At 37.1% G+C, this 20139-nt stretch overlaps 2 protein-coding genes across 2 annotated transcripts in view; one reads left to right on the top strand and one right to left on the bottom strand.

The window, feature by feature from the left end:
* The window catches only part of AVEN (apoptosis and caspase activation inhibitor), a 201063-nt gene extending 195113 nt beyond the window's left edge, over nt 1–5950 (top strand). Inside the window, exons 5-7 of the mRNA XM_074284785.1 lie at nt 2248–2343; nt 4432–4777; nt 5404–5950. Coding sequence (XP_074140886.1) covers nt 2248–2343; nt 4432–4777; nt 5404–5522 — 561 coding nt within the window. The 3' untranslated portion in view covers nt 5523–5950. The remainder of the gene's footprint in view (nt 1–2247; nt 2344–4431; nt 4778–5403) is intronic.
* Nucleotides 5951–6066: 116 nt separating this feature from the next.
* Nucleotides 6067–20139, bottom strand: part of RYR3 (ryanodine receptor 3) — a 753032-nt gene continuing 738959 nt past the window's right edge. The window contains 5 exon segments of the mRNA XM_074289179.1: nt 6067–7067; nt 8073–8124; nt 16330–16430; nt 17607–17671; nt 18348–18504. Coding sequence (XP_074145280.1) covers nt 6972–7067; nt 8073–8124; nt 16330–16430; nt 17607–17671; nt 18348–18504 — 471 coding nt within the window. The 3' untranslated portion in view covers nt 6067–6971.

Below are 20139 nucleotides of genomic sequence, written 5' to 3' on the forward strand. Positions count from 1 at the left end.
AAGAAAAAGATACTATGGAAGGTAATAGATACAGAAAGAAGAATTATAATGAAGTGATCACCAGGTAATATAGGGTTGTGACCTACAGTTTAAGAAGCTTAGTCTAAAACACATGAATGTATTGGTAAAGAAGGGTATAACTTTATTTAAAAGGAACAGATTTCATAGGAAATTGGGAAGGTCGCATTGTTTCAAAGAATATATTGTTATGGAACTCTGTGAAATCAAAAGATCGAAGTGTGGTAGAAAGAGTTCAAGTAAAGATGACAGAAAGAGAATCAGGAGTGATAGTATTATAGAAATGTGCTCTATAGGTCGATTACTTTTTTTTTTTTCTCTTCTGTTCTCTCTCTTTCCTCCTCCCTCTCCCCTTTCTTCTTCTCTCCTTCCCTTCCTTTTTTTCTCCCTCTCCCTCCCCACCTCCCCTTCGACCTTATTGGGGAAAAAAAAGACAAAAGAAAAACAAATCCCTTTTTATAAATATGCTTAGTAAAGCAAATTCCCTCATTGGCTATTTATGCACACATGTATGAATAAAAACTTATGACATACATATGTGTATACACACATATGTATATATGTATTTTTATATGTGGATGCTTTATTTTGCACCCTAAATCAGGTGGGATAGTATGTTTCATTATTAATCTTATAGCTGTTATTGTTCTTTGTCTTTAAGGTTTTGTTATTATATAAAATTTTCTGCTGCTTCTCTGCTCATTTTATTCTTCATCATCATTTTATGCTTTCAAAATTCTGTGTTGCTATAATATTGATGTTTTAGAATAAATCATTCTTCAGGTTCTGCTTACTTTTCTCTCCATCAGTTTTTATAAATCTTTCCATGTCTCTTGGAATATGGACCTCATCTATTCAAAGCAAGAAGTACAATTATTTCCTCTCAGTACTAGGTAGGGAATATAGGAACCTCCTATATAACCTTTTGTCCCTGAAGATAATGGGCTCAAACTTACAACAATTCCTATATACCACTTGGTTCCACTAGGTTCATGTCCAAATGAAGCATTGGTGATCAATGGGCCTGTGTTCTCAACTACATATGGACTGGATTCTTTGACTTTTTGAATTAAGGTCATAGACTCCAACATTCTTCACTTAAACTGAACAAATAGATGGTGACACCAAGAATTGAAGTTTATTTCATAGGCTCTGTACTGGCCTGGGGTGGGGAGGGTTTGAGGACTCTTCCCACTGCAGTCTTTCCTCACTTTCCTCACCTGCCTCACCTGAACCATCAGTGAGAAGGACAAGGTCACCGGGTGCCTTCTGATTACCTCCAGCCTGTAGCTTTGCCCTGCAGAGCATCCCAGAAAGCCCCACTCGCCCTGTGTTAGCAGAGTCTGGATGTGCTTCAGAACACTTGTGCTGCCCTTCTTGGCTTCTGCCAGCTTGGGGGGGGGGGCGTCCCATTTGTTTTGTTGTTCAATCATTTTAGTCATATCTGACTCTTTGTGATAAAACCATAGGAGATTAACAAGCATCTAAGTGTAAACTCTTCCTTAGGTCTGGCCTTGGCTCTGGCCTACAAAACAAAATCAGAAACTAGCCCTTGCCTTCAAGGAGTTCCTCTCCTCTTAGGGAGATAAAACAGAGAAAATGATTCGTGGATGAAGATAGTGCTCATCGCTGAGGGAATAAGGAAATGCTCTGAGTAGGAACTTGGCTCCTGGCTGGAACTTGAAGCCATCCAAACCCAGCTAGTGAAAGTATATGTTCGACTTGTGCAACAATGGAGTGACCGCTGCCTGTCTCCCACAGCCTTCGCATGCAGTGACTTGTAACGACCACCTCTGTGACCTGGATGACTCTGAGGCTTGCGTGCTACAAGATGTTCTGGATGACAAAGAGTGTCCAGTTGACTTGATGAAGTTACCTGGATTATGATTTTAGCCAGTGATATTAGGAGGTTCCTGTACAGCCAGGGACTTTTGCTAGGATTTCCCTGGCTGATAGAAACTGACTTCTTTTTAACATATTTTTTCCTTCTTTACTTTTAATGAAAGTTTCCCCCCCACATACTATTTTTTGGTACTCCTTATCTTGATCCTGTCATAATTTGAACACAGGTCTTGCAAGGTGATAATCATCAATCTTTGGGTATGGTAGAAAATAAACAAAATCACTCATTAGTGATTAACTTATATAGTTTCTGCCTGTTACATCCTTTCCTTTTATTTTCAGAAGGTTATAATTTAATCCTCATCTTCATTCTATTTTATGCTACAGATCTCAGCCCTTTATGTGGACTGTGAGTCACTGGTCCGAGCCCTTCAAGAACTGCCTCTGTCCCTCCGTCTGAATGTGGCTGCTGAGTTAGTCCAGGTGATATTTAGATTATTTACATATTTAGGTTTGGGACAGAAACACAGGAGAGAGGCCCTGTTCTTCCCAGCCCTCCTGCCAAGAGCAAATGCCTTGTGACTGTTGGTTTGAGTCTACTCTTGCCATCAGTGATGCTTAAAATGTTTCATCAATAAGTTATTGCATTGCATTGTAACATATTATCCCAAGACTAAGGGCACAAGTAGCTGTGACCCTTCCTACTACTCTTTTCTTTCCTTACCATTGAGACTTTGCAGGGAATATCATCTGTGCCACATATAATGGTGTTTTGGGAATGGTGGGGGGGGAGAAGGACCACAAGTTAGGAAGGAAAGAATCATAGATTATTAGACCTAAAAAGGCCTTAGAGGTACCTTTAGTTAAGAGAAACTGGGATGACAAAAGCTAGAGCTAATAGTAGTTGGAGATTGGGCAAAGAAGAGGATGAAAAGACAAGAAGGGCTTGCTACAGCAGATTTGCTTTCATTTACAAAGGACCACATTTGTTACACATTGAAGTACAACTAAATGGCAAAGATGTTCCCTGAGACATAAAGGAAGTTGTTTCTGTTCTTTGAAAACATAGCCTGTTGCAATGGGGAAGGTATTAGAATTAATGTATAGTTGTGAGAATAGAACTTTGGAAATTTGGTGAAAAAAGCTCTCAAAATAAATGCCATGACTTGAAGGGGTCCTTGAATAGTGATCATTATATTTAGTATAGTGTCAATGTGGTAACCATTATGACATATGAAGAATCAAAACGAGGAGAATGGAAGCTGATTATGGCTTCTGTTTGGAACATTGGCTAACTTATCTTTGTACTTACTATACATTGAATGCCCTGAGTTCATTTTACTCATGACTTATTATGGGTGACATTCAATTTTTTAATGACATGAAGATTTATGCATAAAGAAATTATTAAGCAAACACAAATATAATAGAAATATTGTATTACCAAAGAGATATGGCTCTTCTTATGGAAATCTTGCAGAATACAAGCTGTAATCCATTTTGCTTTTTCTATAAGTTATTTATAGAATACTACTTAATCTGATTCAGTAGTTGAGGTGGGAGGAATGTTTTATGTATTATGCAGGTTAGTATGGAAAGCCTTTACTTGAGGGGAATTGTCAGTTCATATGAAAAAGATGTAGGACTTTTTATTTATTTATTTATTTATTTATTTTTGTTTTACTGTATATGAGCCAGAAATATGAAGTGGCTGCTGAAAAAGGAAAAACTGAATGCTATCTTAGCCTACATTACTTAAAATCTAATGTCTAGGAAAAGGGAAAGAGTAAGTCTTGTGGAGTATTGTATTCAATTCTGGGCACCAAATCTGAGGAAAATACTGGAGCTCCTCCAGCCAAGAGTGAGTAGGAATGATGAACTGTTTTCTTAAATGACATAATATATGGGGATACTTAACTTCAAGAAGAGATGATTTAGATGATGCATGATAATTATCTTCAAGTATATTAAGTTTGGGGTGCAAAGTGGGTATTATTAGTCTTATTTTTGTGGATTCAGAGGGCTAGTACCAGTTACAGGAAAATAGAATCTGGCTCAATTTGGGAAGGATTTTGCTAATTGTCTAAAAGTTCCAACTGTCCAAAAGTTGCCTTAAAGTACAATAGGCTGTTTTCTGAGATATTGAACACTTACAGTGATAACAACTCAGATCATGGCTATCTCATCATGAGTTGGGGAGGAAAACTTTTGTATTAGCTAGAGTTTTACTAGACTAGCTTTCAGATCTCATACTTTCTAGTAAGATACCATAGATATTAAATGACTCCTAAAACATTTTTGCATATGGATTTGCATTTGATTCCATTTTTAACATATGAATAATCACAGCCAATTTTAAAAAGAACCAAACTGTGTAGAAGAGTTAGATGATGGGCATTCACAAAACTAGAGAAAGTATGACTCCCTTCAGTTGCTTTTTCTATTACACCTTTTAGCCTGGCCCTGGAAGCCCCTTTTGTTATGTTTCCACTTATACATGTCTAGGCTGGTTCTAGGTGGTATTTATTACCAGTTCTCTCAGGCAGCTCAGTTTTATTCTTGGTTCCTAAGGCTACAGCTCCTTTAGAGCTTCCCCAGATGAAACCAAAGAAAATGGAAGATGGCAAAGGGCTGGGTATGCAGATGAGATGGCCTTTGGGGCCAGGCTCTGATGTGATCTCTGATGCTGCCAATCGCCTGGGGCCCACAGGGAAAGACGGACCCAGGCCGTGCTCTTCCGAAGCTTTTCAGAAAATCACTCCACCACTGCAGCAGACTGTTGACCACCTAGATGAAGAACTTGATCTGCTGCTAAATTTAGATGCTCCAGTAAAAGAGGAAGATAACACTCTAACAGCTCAGACATATCAAGATCCCAGAGCCAAGAAGGACGGAAAGATGGTCCAAGAGGAAAATGGTATGCCTTTGATTTTGTTTTTGATCTTCAACCTAAGATTTTAAATGAAAGCCCTCCATGCTTTAAAGTGTAGTAGGATACATATAGCCCCAAACCTATCCCTTCTGTAGCTAGTTTTTTTCAGCATCAGGTCTATTAGATATTTATCTGAACAGGCCCCATCACCCACATTTCTTCATTACAAAATGCTACCAGTATCTCCTTTTGCCATGGATTTTTTTTTGTGGACTTGTACCTTTTATGTTGTGCATAAATAATTTGTTTTGGCTATAAGGAAAACAAATTGGACAGACTCCTAATACAATTTCCTCTTTTCCTCAATTGAGTATCAAACACTTCATTTACTTCCAGGTTTTCTGCAAGGGAAAGGAATAATTATTTGGATATTAATTCAATTAGAGAAACTTGTAAACCTGTTTCAGAATTAGCCTATTTAGCCATTTTTTACTTAGATGTTTTTGCATCTGTTTGGGGAGGGCAGGAATGATCTGCATCAGTAATCAAGTTTTTATGGCACAAAAGATATTTAAAGAAGGCCAATTTGTATCATGGAACAAACTCTAGGGAAGTCTTATCAATTCTCAGATAGAGCTTGGTGACATGTTTTATTATTTTTATTTCCCCAGTTCCTAAAGAACTCTCTGTGACTGAAGAAAAGAGTTTGGAATCTGAGCAACCACCGTGTACATCCAAAAATGTTACTGAGGAAGAGCTTGAAGATTGGCTGGACAGCATGATTTCTTAGAGAAAAAAAAATTCTTGTAGAGCTGGAGCTGCCCTATTACTAATGGGTGGATTAAAGGGAGACATGAAAGAGGCAATCCTTGAGGAAGAGCTATTATTTATAGCATATCCCAAATCAGTGTTCCAGCATGGTTACTGTAGTATGACTCCCACTTATATTTCAGATAACAGTTGGCATAATAAATTACAGAGGCTCATTCCAGTTATTCTTTCTGGCATAGAATTCTAATAATCCAACTTCCTTAAGCAAGATGCTGTCACCCATCCCATGGGCTTCCCATCTGCTGATAGTAAAATCCAGGTTCCACCTAGCCCCCAATATTTGTTTAAGCAAATTAGGTGCTGCTGAATAACATGATGTGACAAGAACAAGGTATGATTGGTGCCTATATGTGTTTGGGAAAAATAAATTATAAATGCTGGTAAAACTATTTTTTCCCCTCATTCTCGTTGTTGGTTCTTTTCTGTCTCATGTCATTTCTCTCAATTTTCATGGTATGGCCAGTGGCAGAGTATGTGGTAAATTAGATGAGGTCATACTGGACTTTGGTTTGTAATGCTTTATTGCAGGGGGCACTTCGTTTTATTTCAGGAGAAACATCTAAATGTAGCAGATTCACTACTTACAAAGGACCATGAAGCCTTATTTGATTTTGGCATAAAATTTAGATTTCCAGTTTCTGATACAGTACATTTCTTCTAATAACAGCTACTGCCTAGCTGCTATCGACAGAATCATATAGAATGGATAACCTTCAAGTACAGTTTCATACATTAAAATAGAAGAGCAGTACAACTAATTAATGAAACTTTCCATCTAAAACACTAACATAAAAAAACTTGCATAGCTATGTCTACAGAAGTTTTAAGGCACTTAATCGATATTTCAGTGTCGATAAAGTGTTGAATTTTGTCTATTTCTTTAACTGCTTAAAGCTTTTCAAGCTGTATCTGGATACATTCACTAGCAAGTACCATGGGAAAAGTTGACTTTAGTTAAAACATTTCTTAAGTTCAAACCATGAGTAACAAATGGAGACATTATCACTTGATGTTCAAAAGTTTTCTTTTTAAAGTTTCAGATATTGTGCATTTAAGACTAAAAAAGTTTTTTAGCCCTTTTGATTTTTACCAAACTCATAAAGAGTGATGGGATTCAAAACTATGCCAGTAACCTAACTCTAACTCTGTTTACAACTGGAAAATAAGTTTTTTTGACACAGCTTCCTCCTCTCTCCTTAAAATACAGATGATGTAAATCCCACAGCATAGGTCTGTTAGGCACAAAAAGCCTTATCAGTTTTAGAAGTCACAGGTTTATGACAAGTTCTTGATGAAGAAGTGTATGTTTCTCAAACACAGCTGCTGAAGTAGTATGTGTGGGCGTGCTACAGAGTTCCTTTATAGAGTCGGCTGGTTATATGCTATCTCCTTTTATCTTATCACAGAGTTATCCGAGCTGATCTTCATATTGTTTACGAAAGCAGTCACCAGCTGGAAAGAAATCCCAACATCTTTCTTGGTACATCTTCCAGACATAAGATTCCTGAAATAATTGAACAAAGGATACCTATTTTACATTCTTGTTCCACATATTTGCATTCTGTTATCCTCATTTTTCTCTCAGTTTTATAGTCTCTTTTCCCTATGGGGTTAGACTTAGACATAGAAAAAGTTTTGCTGGAACCTGACATTTCACAATGGGCAAAGGGGGGTCCCTTCTATCTGTAACAGCCCTCAGCAGTACATTTACATGACACAAAAAGCTATACTGGCCACTTTATACTCTATCCCCATTCCATATCCACTTTGATGACTCTCATAATCTTTTCAGATGCCTGTTAATTAAGGCAAACATCTTACCTTTTGGGGCATCCAAATCACTCCATATTTTAGTTCCAGAACTATAATCAAATCAGTATTGTCATTAGTACTGGGTATGTGAATTTGCTCCCCTATGTATGGTTGCACTCACCAAATAGGTAGCTTTCTTTTTTTCTTAATTTTAATTACATTTAATAAAATTTTATTTATGTATTTCAGTTCCAAATTTTATTCCACTCTCTTCACCACCCATTGAGAACTGAAGAATACAATATGTATAGTCATGTAAAACACTTTCACATTATCCATAGCCAAAGAAAAAGTTGCTTCAAACTGTACTGAATCTATCATTTCTCCCTCAGGAGGGGGTGGGATGGGGATAGCATGTTTCATCATAAGTCCTTTGGAATTGTGGGTTGCACATTGTATTGATCAGGATTATGAACTTTCAGAGTTGATTATCCTTACAATATTTACTATTAAATTGTCCCCCCGAACAACTAACTAATTCTCCAAATCAGTACTCCTCTCTGTATAGATTGCCTCCCCCAATATAAGCTTCTTGAGGGTACAGTCTATGCTGTTGTTTTTTGAATCCTAAATCTTAGTGCAATGATTAGCATATTGGAAGCACTTTTATAAATATTTTCTCATTCATTCAATAATTAAGATTTTTTGCTCTGATTATGTGATCTACATTGATTTTTAAAAATACAATTTCTCTCACCTGACCTGTGTGCTCTGTTTCATCTTTATTAATCAGATACATCAGAAAGAACCTGAAATGAGGATGAGAGAAGTAAAAAAAACAAAGGGAAATAAATGTCAGTAGAAATTCATGTTACCATGAAATCAGTTACCCTTTAGGCTATGTGCTCATGTATGTATTTCAACATCAACCCACGGTCTTCTTTACATTTTCTCTAATCGTTTTCACAATTAAGATAAAGGACAGAAAGAGGCTACAAGATCTAAGGACTCAAGAATTTATTTTCAAATGAGAAAAATTATTAAGCCTCAAAAATCAGAGCATTCAACTTTCTTTAGAAGAACAGCTGCTTTCTATTTTCTCAAAAGTTAGGGACAATATGTGAAGTGGGAGATTGAAGCTCAGGATAAGATAGGGATCATATTAACCAAACATCAAAATAATATAAAGATATTTCTTTCACAAAGCCTTTCTAAAAGGAGGACTTGATCATCCTGAGATCTCAGGCCTGAAGGCATCCATATCAAGGAGGGCAGGAGCTTATTCTTGTTCTTACATATCAGATACCTATCTACATGAGAGAGCTTCAGTCCTCTCCATCCTGGAATGCAGTTACAAAGTACAAGTTTAGTCTAGCCCTCAGAGAGTCTGCTCTTTTGGGAACCCATTTCCATTTGAAAGAAAGAACAATACCCATTGAAAAGCCTATGCTTTGGGAAAATTAGAAATTGGATGGTACAGATTTGTTCCGTGGGAGAAATGATTTCTGGTTATGTCTCATTATCCATTAAAGCTGGTACCAAGATATGAGTTTGGTTCTGAAGATATGAACATCAGTTATTTACTGACCTAGATGCCTAATTAGAACCATTTGCCACTATCACCACACTGTGAGTACCAGGCCTTGGAAATGGAGGCCAGCACCCCCATGTTCCCAGAAGCAGAGTCCCAGCTCCAGCTCTTGCCTAGACCCTAGATCTCCTCATTTCACACTGTGTCCCATTTTCTGGCCCAAAAGGAAATGACTTTCTTAGGAGGGCCCCTGCATACCTCACCGCCTTCTCCAGTGCTGCCTTCATTTCCTCTGAATGGTCATTCCAACAACCCTTTTTCCTCTTCTAGCTCAATCTCAGCATATATTACCTTGTACTTTGCGAAGAACATTCAGGACATTTGCCATTAGTTCCTCTTTCCATATTCTGCCTCAAAACATCTACATTGACCCAATTTGCTTTCCTTCAAATGGCCCTTGTCTTTTTGGCAAAGTCAGCTCTTCTAGTTGGCTGCTGGATCCCCTCTCCTCCTCCTCCTTTCCTTTGAGATCTGGCCTTTTTATCATTCCCATTTTTTAGGTATGGGATGCCTTCCAGCTACCAGCAGATTTTCTCAGGTCTCCTATACTTAAAACTTTAACTTGGTCCTATTATTCCCTTACATTATTATCATACATACAAAAACTCCTTGCTGGCAGCAAGCCCCATTGAAGCAAACTGGCAGGACATCCTGCGCCCTGTGGTAGTGAGGTGGTGACAGCAGCACCAGCACCCTCAGGTGCTTTGGGACACATAGCCTGGGGAGCCAGAAGACTAGCTCCAGGAGCCTCCAGGTGAGTTAGTGTGATGGGGGTTGAGGTCCCTTTAAGATTCCTCTCTGACTGCCCATGGCTGACCTTGATTCACAAATCCTGGTCAAAAGCACCCTTTTGAATATCCGGGCCCAGCCCCACCATCAGCTCAGCTTCCCCCAGCCCTCACCTGATCTGAGCTAACTGAAAAGCCCACCAGAACTGGGGACTGCCCACAATCTTTTGGGTATAAAAGGGCCAAACCAGAGCCCCCTCTTTGCAGGAGCCCTCTCCGCCAACACATGGTATCCTTCCAGCCACGTAAGGGTCCCTGCCTGCCAGTGGCCACCTTTGGCTTTGGCGTCTTTCTAACTGAACTTTACTTCCAAATTCCTACAATAAACCGTTTATTTATCAATCTAGGTTTTCGGGCCTGTAAATTCATTTACAGGGGACACTGTGCCTCATGGGATTATCTATGCACCAAGAAATGGGGATCCCCCTTTCCTTTCCCTCATTAAGTGGAGTCCCGGGGCAGGTGGGTATCCCCCAAGCCCTGGCACAGTTTGGAGCAGGAAGGTGTCCCCAATTGCCAGACACCACATGCTTCAGTGCAGCTCTTGAGAAATGTAGAAATACCCTATCAAGCCTCATGCTAGTCACTACCAACCGCTAAGACCCCAGCTCAGCAGCAGGTGAGGTGCCAGAGTCATACAATTTCCAGCAGTGCCAGCACCCCATGCCCTCAGCCAGCAACAGACATGAGGGGCTCCCAGGGGCCTAAAGGCAATATCAATGTAACACCAAGTAAATAATGAGGGCTTCAAGTCACCAGCATAAGCCCAAGACAATATTCCGACCTGGGAACAGGGTTCAAATTTTTAAAAGGAAAAAAAAAATGAGCAAAAGACAAGGAAAAAGGAATTTGACCATAGAAAATTGTGCGGGAGAAGACAAGACATAAATTCAAAAGAAGGCAAAAATGTCAAAACAGCTATGGGCAAAACTCCAAAGAAGATTGGGAAGTGGTCTCAAACCCAAAACAAATTCATGCAAAAAAAAAAAAAGCTTTAAAAGGTATATGAAATATAGAAGAAAAATTGGGGAAAAAATGAGTGATGCAAGAGAATGATGGGAAAAAAATTGGCACTTTGGAAAACTGCTTAAAAAGTAGAATTGGCCAAATGGAAAAGAGAGTACAAAAGCTAAATGAAAATACTTTAAAAGTTAGAATTAGACAAGTGGTAGCTAATGACTCCATGAGAAATCAAGAATGCATTAAACAAATTCAAAAGAATGGAAAAAAAAAATGTAAGAAAACACATTACCTCATGGGAAAAAAAGACCTAGAAAATACATCTAGGAAAGATAATATCAAAATCCCTAGACTGCCTGAAAGACATAATCAAAAGGAGGACCTGGACAATACCATTCAAGAAATGTCAAGAAAAAACTACTCATGATGTTTTGAAACCAAAGGGCAAACTAAGCATTGAAAGAATCCACTGATCATCTCAGGAAGGAGATTCCAAAATAAACATTATAGCCAAATTTTAGAATATCAGATCAAGAAAAAATGCTACAAATGGAAAGAAATATGGGGGAGTCAGTTATAATCAGAATTACACAGGACTCAGCAGATACAATATTAAAGGATCAGAGGTGATAGAATGTATTCCAGAATACAAAGAAGCTAGGACTACAAGAATCACTTACTTGGGAAAATTAAGCATAATATGTCAAGGGGAAAAATGGTCATTCAATGAAATAGAAGGATTTCAAGCTTTCACAGAGTGAAGACCATAATTAAGCCAAAAATCTGAACTCCAACATCAAGACCAAGAGGAGCATAAATAAGTAAAAAGGGGAAATGTAAGATATTCAATAGGACTAAATTGTTTACATTCCATACACAAAAGATGATACTTGTAATTCTTAAAAAATATATCACTAAGAGTATAGCCAGAAGAAATATATACATAGAGGGTCTAGGTAAAAGATGAATTTGAGAGGATAATATTTTAAAAATTGATGAAAAAGAGGAGTACTACACTGGGTGCAGAAGGAAGGGTGAGGTAGAATGGTATGAATTAATTCACATGAAAAGACACAAAATACCTATTACAGTGGAAGGGAAGATGGAAAAGTGGGCAATGAACATCATTGGGACCTTACTCTCATCAGTATTGGTTCAAAGAGGGAATGATATACACAATCATTTGAATATAGAAATCTGTCTTACCTGACAGGGAAGTAGGAGGGCAGGAAATTAAGGGGAAATGGGTATCAGAGACTGATAGAAGGGAGAACAGATCAGGGGAGGTGGTAGGGAAAGAGTGAAAAGGGAGAAGGCAAACTAGAGGAAGAATAGGATGGAGGGAAATATACAGGTTGTAATCGTTATTGTGCATGGGACAAACTCCCATAAAACAGAAGTGGAAAGCATAATGAATCAAAAACCAGAATCCTACAATATGTTGTCTATGAGAAATACCCTCTATTTTTGTCCGCCTGCATTTTTGGTTTCCTTCATAGGTTAATTGTACACTATTTCAAAGTCCGATTCTTTCTGTACAGCAAAATAATTGAACATGTATACATATATTGTGTTTAATTTATACTTTAACATATTTAACATGTATTGGTCAATCTGCCATCTGGGGAAGGGGTTGGGGTGAAGGAGGGGAAAAAATGGAATAAAAGGCTTGGCAATTATCAATGCTATAAAATTACCCATGCACATGTCTGGTAAATAAAAAGCTATAATAAATAAAGAGGGCCTGAAATACCATATTCCAGAAGGCAAAGAACTTAGGGTTACAATCAAGAATGAACTACCTAGCAAGAATGAGCATCATCTTCAGGGGAAGAGATGGAGCTTCAATGAAGTAAGAGACTTTTAATCATTTCTTTTGAAAAAAAAAAACAGAATTAAACTGAAAATTTAATCTATAAACACAGGACTCAAGAGAATCATAGAAAAGTAAACAGGGGAAAATACATATTTAAAGGTTAAACTGTTTACATCCCTAGATGGGAAAATAATACTGTAACTTGTGAAAATATATTGGGCTAGACAGAGGAGGCATCACATGTACTGAGTGTATGATTGTGAATGGACTCTGATGTGATGACATCAAAGAAAAAGACATTAAGGGATGGGAAACAGTCTGATCTGGGATAAGAGGAAAGGGAAGTATAATGGGACAATTAGTTCACACAAAGAGGCTCAAAAGACCTATTACAATCTAGGGGAAAAAGAGAGATGGATGAGTATTGTCTAAAGCTTGATCTCATCAGTTTTGGCTCTTAAGAGGAATGATTTAATCATCCAGTTGGGTATAAAAATTTATCTAACCCTATAAAGAAGTAAGAGGAGAAAGGAAATAAAAGGAAAGTGCAGGATGGATAGAAGGGAGGGCAGAAACACTAGGGAAAAAAAGTAAGAGAAGGAGAGAGGGAAGGTAGGAGATAAGATAATGAATGGGGGTAGGTTAAAAAAAAAACTAGTAAGGACTGGGTGGAAGGAGGGAACAAAAGTATATATATAGAGAAAATAGGATGGAGGGAAATACAGAGCTGATCATTATAACTGTGAATGGGATGAGCTCTCCCATAAAATGGCAACAAGTAGAGTGGATTAGAAACCAGAAACCTACAATATGTTTACAAGAAACACATTTGACATAGAGAGACAAGACAGAGTAAAGGTAACAAGCTGGAACAGAATTTATTTATTATGCTTCAGCTGAAGTAAAAAAAAAAAAAAGCAGGAGAAAGAGAGATGAAGAGAGGGAAGGAAGAAGACAGAGAGAGACAGACAGAAACAGACACAGAGAGAGAAGGAAAGAGAGCAGAGACAGAAATAGAGAGGAGACAGATAGAAGAGAGACAGAGACAGAGAGAGGAAAGAGAGGAGTGGGGGAAAGAAGAGGCAGAGGGAGACAAGAGAATCTACCTTTTCTCCTACTCTCTCCTACTCTACTGGGGGAAAAAAGGAAAAAATAATGTAACAAATATATTATACTATAATAAAACAAATTCCTCCAAAGGGCAACACACAAAAAAATGTTTTTCTTGTTGCCCTAAATCCTATCATGTTCCATCTTCAGTTCTGACAAATGAAGTGACTTATGCAAGGTCATGTAGTTAAGTGACAAAGTACAGATTCAAACTATCTCTCTCATATTCTGTGTCTGCAAACACAGTAGTTTCTCTAATATATGCTCTTTCACATTTCCATGCCTTTGTTCACAATATCTTATTACCTGAAGTCAAAAATGTATTCCCCATATCTTCCCATTTCAAGGTATTCTCACAGCCAGAAACAACATGCACCAAGAATCTCAAAAGTACTTGCTTGTTCCTCTCCTATACACATATTTTATTCTTCTTTTTCAGTATTTCTGTCTTACATCATAAACTAAATAGTAAGTTTCTCACAAGTCTGCAAAAACTTTTATTTATTTATTTTATATATGCCCAGTGCCAATTATACTACCTCATACACAGTAGGTTCTTCATACAAAATTCTTCTCACACCTTAAAATAATCAGATTTTACTTTAGTCATTAATTTCATATTGCCCTTCTGACCTAATCTTTTAATTTGTGAACATTTTATTGACATATTTTGTCACTTTTTAAAATAATATATCTTTTATTTTGAAAGAATAAAGAGAAAAAATGATTCAGCAAACTAGCCAACACATCAATCATATTTGACAAGTCTATGCCATGCTCCATTATTAGAGTCGATACTCTTTGCAAAGAAGCCCCTTGTAACTTGGGAGTTAAAATTTCACAACATTCAGTTCTAATTGTTTTGATGTTAATTTTCTTCCCATTTACTTTGCTGAACTGACCTAACCTTTTCCTGGGAATTTCCAACTGACAACAAACCCTGCATGTTCAACATCCATCTCCTTTCCCATTTGTGCCGATGTTAGGGGGAACTTTTCAGAAGCACAATGGTTGGAAGATGAGTGGATACCAAATGAAATCGAAACAAAACCCATTCTGCTCCAGAGATTGGGCCATTTTCTGCTAAATATCTGGGATATTTCAGTCCTTGCAACCTGATGGTCACATTGCAGAGGAATTAGGAGATACTACTTTCTTTGGTAATTCACATCAATCCCTCTGATTAAGGATTAGTAATGAAAAAAGAGTAATCCTGTGGGGGGAGAAAAGAAGTAGGGAAGAGAAGTTTCATGTGTGAGACTAGAGGAGCCCCATTTCTCATCTGTATTGAAAAGGTTGTCATTTCCTAACCACTCTGTCTATAAAATTCTACAATGACATTTTTCTGCTGTGCTAATTCCTGGACTTCTAAGATATTCATTAGTGACATAAAAAATCTGTATCATTAAAAATAGAATTACAAATAACCGGTATAAAGTACACACCACACACACACACAAAATGAATGCCAAGAATTTTCTCGTCATGTAACTGAAAAAAAAAGTAAAATTTTATTTAATTAAAAAAGAATTTAAAAAAATTTATTCAGGCTACTTTAAACCAAAAAAAGAAAAGGAAAAAGTATGCACATTTTTATAGTCCTTGGAGTATGGTTCTAAATTGTTTTCTAGAATGGGTGGATCAGTTCAGAGCTCTATCAACAATGAATTAGTTTTCCTACATCCCTGTCAGAATTTGGCATTTTTCTTTTCTGTAATGTTAGCCAACTTGATAGTGAATTGTTTTAATTTGCATTTTTTCTGATTTAGAGCATTTTTTATAAGACTAACAATAGCTTTGATTTATTTTTTCTAAGAATTGCATGTTCATATTCTTTGACCATTTATAAATTGGGGAACAGCTTTTATTTTCATAAATTTGGCTCACTTCTTTATATATGTGCACACATACACTTGCATATACATGAAATCAGAGCTTTATCAGAAAAATTTGGTATAAATCCCTCCACACAGTTTTCTGTTTTCCTTTTGATTGTGACTATATTGATTTTGTTTGTGCAAAACCTTTAATTTTATGTAATCAAAATTATACATTTTACCTCCTGTGTTTCTCTCTATCTTTTGTTTGGTCATGAATTCTTCCCCTATTCAAACTTCTAACAGGTAATGTTTTCTGTGCCTTCCTAATCTATTTATGAAATCACCCTATCTAATTATAAATCCATTTTGAGTTTATTTTGGTATATGGTGTGAGATGTTGGTCTATTCCTAGTTTTTACCAGAGCACTTTCTAGTTTTCCCAGAATTTTCCATTTTCCCAGAAAAAACTATTTTGGCCCAATTACTGGAATCTTTAGGCTTATCAAACACTAGGCTTACTGTGCTCATTTGCATCAGTATGCTGTATATTTAATATGTTTCACTGATCATTTTATTTCTTATTTAGAACCAAAGTGTTTTGATGATTACCATTTTGTAGAATAGTTTGAGATCTGGTACTATATTACACTTTTGAATTGTGATGTTAGAAATGACTTTTGAGAGTCCTTTGAGATCAAATCAGTCAATACTTAAAAGATATTAATCCAGGTTATTCTACAATTCTAAAGAGCTCTCTTTATCATGATACTTGATACCAGAATGTCCCATTAGAAAGTAACCTGATTGATTCTTTCTACTTCTATTCCCAGAGCCTAGTACATAAGTGCTCAATAATATTTACTGAATACTCACTACTATTGTCCAAGTTCACCTCTATAAAAGTGCTACATTTAAAAAGAAGTACTCACAAGTAGTTGGCTAGGTTGTGCTCTTGTAATGTATGGGTTTCAAAACCATGGGGAGTTGTATCAAAATAGTCATTGCCAATCCCACAGATGAAACATTTAGTCTATAAAAAAAAGTAGGAAGATATAAAAATATTAGCAACCCTGGACCTACTGGTAATGTTATGCCAAAGTTCTCTTTTATTGTCCTGACTCAGTTTCCCTAATTATCCTCAATCCTGCCTTGGTTTCCCTGCTTCTCAGTCCTGCAAAACCTCCCCTCCCTCTTTATCAGAATACTTAATAGGGATAAAAGATCTTATGTTTTAGAATATCAGAATGCCTCTCCCCATCCCAAGCTATCGGAATGTCAGATACCATCTTATCAAGATGCCTCTCCCATGTCCAGGGTGCCTCCCCCTGATTATGTCATCCCCCTCTCCAGAGGCTCACCCCACCCTGTCACCTCACCCCACCTATGTCTTTGAGAACTCATATTGTTTGCTGGATCCTTGGAGATGATAGTCTCATTCAGCCCTGGGACCAAACCATGGATCCATTTGATCCCAATAAATCTTTCCATTTAATAAATTATTAAATGCTCTCTAATCTCTATCTTGCTCAGTTTCTCCAGCATTACATTACTAGACAAAATTTCTAGGAGCCCCTAGTATATCTCTTACAAATTTTCATGATTAGATATTTATTGCATCCCATTTAATAAACTGTTCTTAAAATATAAATACCTTCTGGAGAATTTTAAAGTAGTTGGAAGGAGAAGGTACTTTGAAGCACGGGGAAGCTATTAGGGAAGGTAGACCTGGGTGGAACACTGCTGGCATCCAGAGAGTAACACAAAGGCTTAGAGTCAGGAGACCTAAGTTCAGATCTTTATCACTTATTTCTATATAATTTTGGGTAAGTCATTAACTTTTCTAGAGCTTAATTTTTTCATCTGTAAAACGAGAAAGGTTGAATACTACATGACCTCCATGCTCTAATAATACTATGAGGGTACCAAGAGGATACTGGAAGAGGGCCACTTAAAAAAGCTTTAATTCATAATTGTGTAGAGGGTTGGCCCTGGATAGACAAAAAAGTATAGCTGGACTTGAAGGAGATAGCATAAGGAAGTGGGAAGTTTATGAGTTTTGAAGTAAGTCAGATACCAGGCTTCTAGTCCTATTCTGCTTTTAGTTCACCTTTGTTACTCTGGTCATTTCAGCCTCTGTCACATGCCTATTTTTGTGATCCTTTTCAGCTCTGAAACTCTATTCTAAGACTGTGTATATAAAGCATACCTCCATATCTTCTCTCACTTGTTCTTGCTGGTCCCTCAATTCTCCAAAGGCATCGATGATCAAACCTGGGATTTTAAATACAAAAAATTAAATTCCCCCAAATGATGAAATGCATAAAGTTATACCAGAGCTAGAGAAATTGCAAAGTTCTAGTTCCTTTTCATCTCAGGATTACTACCATAGATGGATACATATGAAGTTTAAAAACAAAAACAACTGTCCATGTTTAAAGAAAAAAACAAACCCCCCCCAAAAAAACCTTGCTACTTTATAGATGAACCCTATATATGATTCTCATTCACTTGTACTTTTCATGTAATATGAATTTATATCTTGAAAAATGTCTTCTTGTAAAATACTGGCATATAAATCAGGCCAGAGGGAAGGGATGACAGGAGTTATCATACTGGAGCAGAAAAAGAAGGTTGTGAAACCTGAGTTCTTTATTGTTAAAGTCTTGACAAAGAACTTGATTGTTTTTACTTTTCTTGGTCTCAGCTACTTCATCATTTAGGTTAGAATAGTCAGTAATCACCATCCTTAAGAATATAGTCAGGATGTTTATAAGTGACCAAACAATGACAAGGACTATGTGCCAAACCTTCAGTGATTTAACTGAAAATTATAATAAATACATTCATGAGTTAAGCTCTAGCAGTTTAGATATATCTGTACCTTTGGACACGTACAAAGAACATTTTATGAAATCTTTCACATGTTCATGATCATTGGCGAGCATACCTTGGATGATGGCCAGCAGGATAACAATTACAAAGAAGAAGAATGTGATATCAAAGACAATCCGATACATTTCATAAGGATCCCCAGCGGGGTCTTCTATTTCATCTCCAATGCCACCCCCAGCTCTTACTCCCACATACATATGGAACAGGTAGCACTGGAAAAAGGAGGGAGTTGGACAGTATAAGCTATGACAAAAAAGGAGTATTTTAAGAATCAAAATAGGTGATGTGCATTTTTAGACGAGAAGAAGACAATATTAAGGATGAGAACTTTCAGATAAAATTCATTATTTGGGATTAAAGCAAACTAATGAAGACACATAAAAGAATTGAGTTTTAATTGTGTCTTGATTAAGGGGCAAGTAACTTAAGTTGTGTGCCAATGACGATATTTACAGGCATGAAGGTTGGCCCCTGTCATTTCCTCCATCCAATCACAACTCATCAGAGTGCCTTCCAGTTCTGCCACTGAAAAAGTTTACTCCCCCAGAGCTGAAATGTCCTCCCCTCCCCCTTCCCCAAAGTAATCAGATCTCAGCACACTACCCACTTTTCAAAGGTTGCCAATTCTTAAAATACATTGAGATTGTGATGAGTAATTTGCTACTTCCTTCCATCCTGTGTTCTACTTCCAGCAATATTTAATATGCATTTGACATTGTTTTTATGTACAGCTTAGGTAGGTTAAAATCTCCTTAGTAGATTCTTAATGTAATGATATCAATTCCTGTCTTGTCAGAGTCATTCTGTTTAATAAGAAAAACATTCTACATGTTAAAATCCTGAAGAGTGTCTTACATTTTTAAAGTATGTGGCATTTTTTTTTTTATTTTTTATTTTTTTTATTATATATATATATATATATTTTATAATATTATCCCTTGTATTCATTTTTCCAATTTACCCCCCCTCCCTCTATTCCCTCCCCCCGACGACAGGCAATACCATACATTTTACATGTGTTACAATATAGTCTAGGTACAATACATGTGTGTGAATATCATTTTCTTGTTGCACAATAAACATTAGAATCCGAAGGTACATGCAACCTGGGCAGACAGATATTAGTGCTAACAATTTTCATTCCCCTCCCAGTGTTTCTTCTCTGGGTGCAGCTACCTCTGTCCATCATTGATCAACTGGAAGTGAGTTGGATCTTCTTTATGTTGAAGATTTCCACTTCCATCAGAATACATCCTCATACAGCATTGTTGTTGAAGTATACAGTGATCTTCTGGTTCTGCTCATTTCACTCAGCATCAGTTGATTTAAGTCTCTCCAGGCCTCTCTATATTCCTCCTGCTGGTCATTTCTTACCGAGCAATAATATTCCATAACCTTCATATACCACAATTTACCCAACCATTCTCCAACTGATGGACATCCATTCATCCTCCAGTTTCTAGCTACAACAAAAAGAGCTGCCACAAACATTTTGGCACATATATGTCTCTTTCCGCTCTTTAGTATTTCTTTGGGATATAATCCCAGTAGTAGCGCTGCTGAGTCAAAGGGTATGCACAGTTTGATAACTTTTTGGGCATAATTCCAGATTGCTCTCCAGAATGGCTGGATTCTTTCACAACTCCACCAGCAATGTATTAGTGTCCCAGTTTCCCCACATCCCCTCCAACATTTGTCATTATTTGTTCCTGTCATCTTAGCCAATCTGACAGGTGTGTAGTGGTATCTCAGAGTGGTCTTAATTTGCATTTCTCTGATCAGTAGTGATTTGGAACACTCTTTCATGTGAGCGGATATAGTTTCAATTTCTTCCTCTGAGAATTGTC

Source organism: Sminthopsis crassicaudata, chromosome 2 (genome assembly GCF_048593235.1).
Source record: "Sminthopsis crassicaudata isolate SCR6 chromosome 2, ASM4859323v1, whole genome shotgun sequence".
NCBI classification, from domain to species: domain Eukaryota; kingdom Metazoa; phylum Chordata; class Mammalia; order Dasyuromorphia; family Dasyuridae; genus Sminthopsis; species Sminthopsis crassicaudata.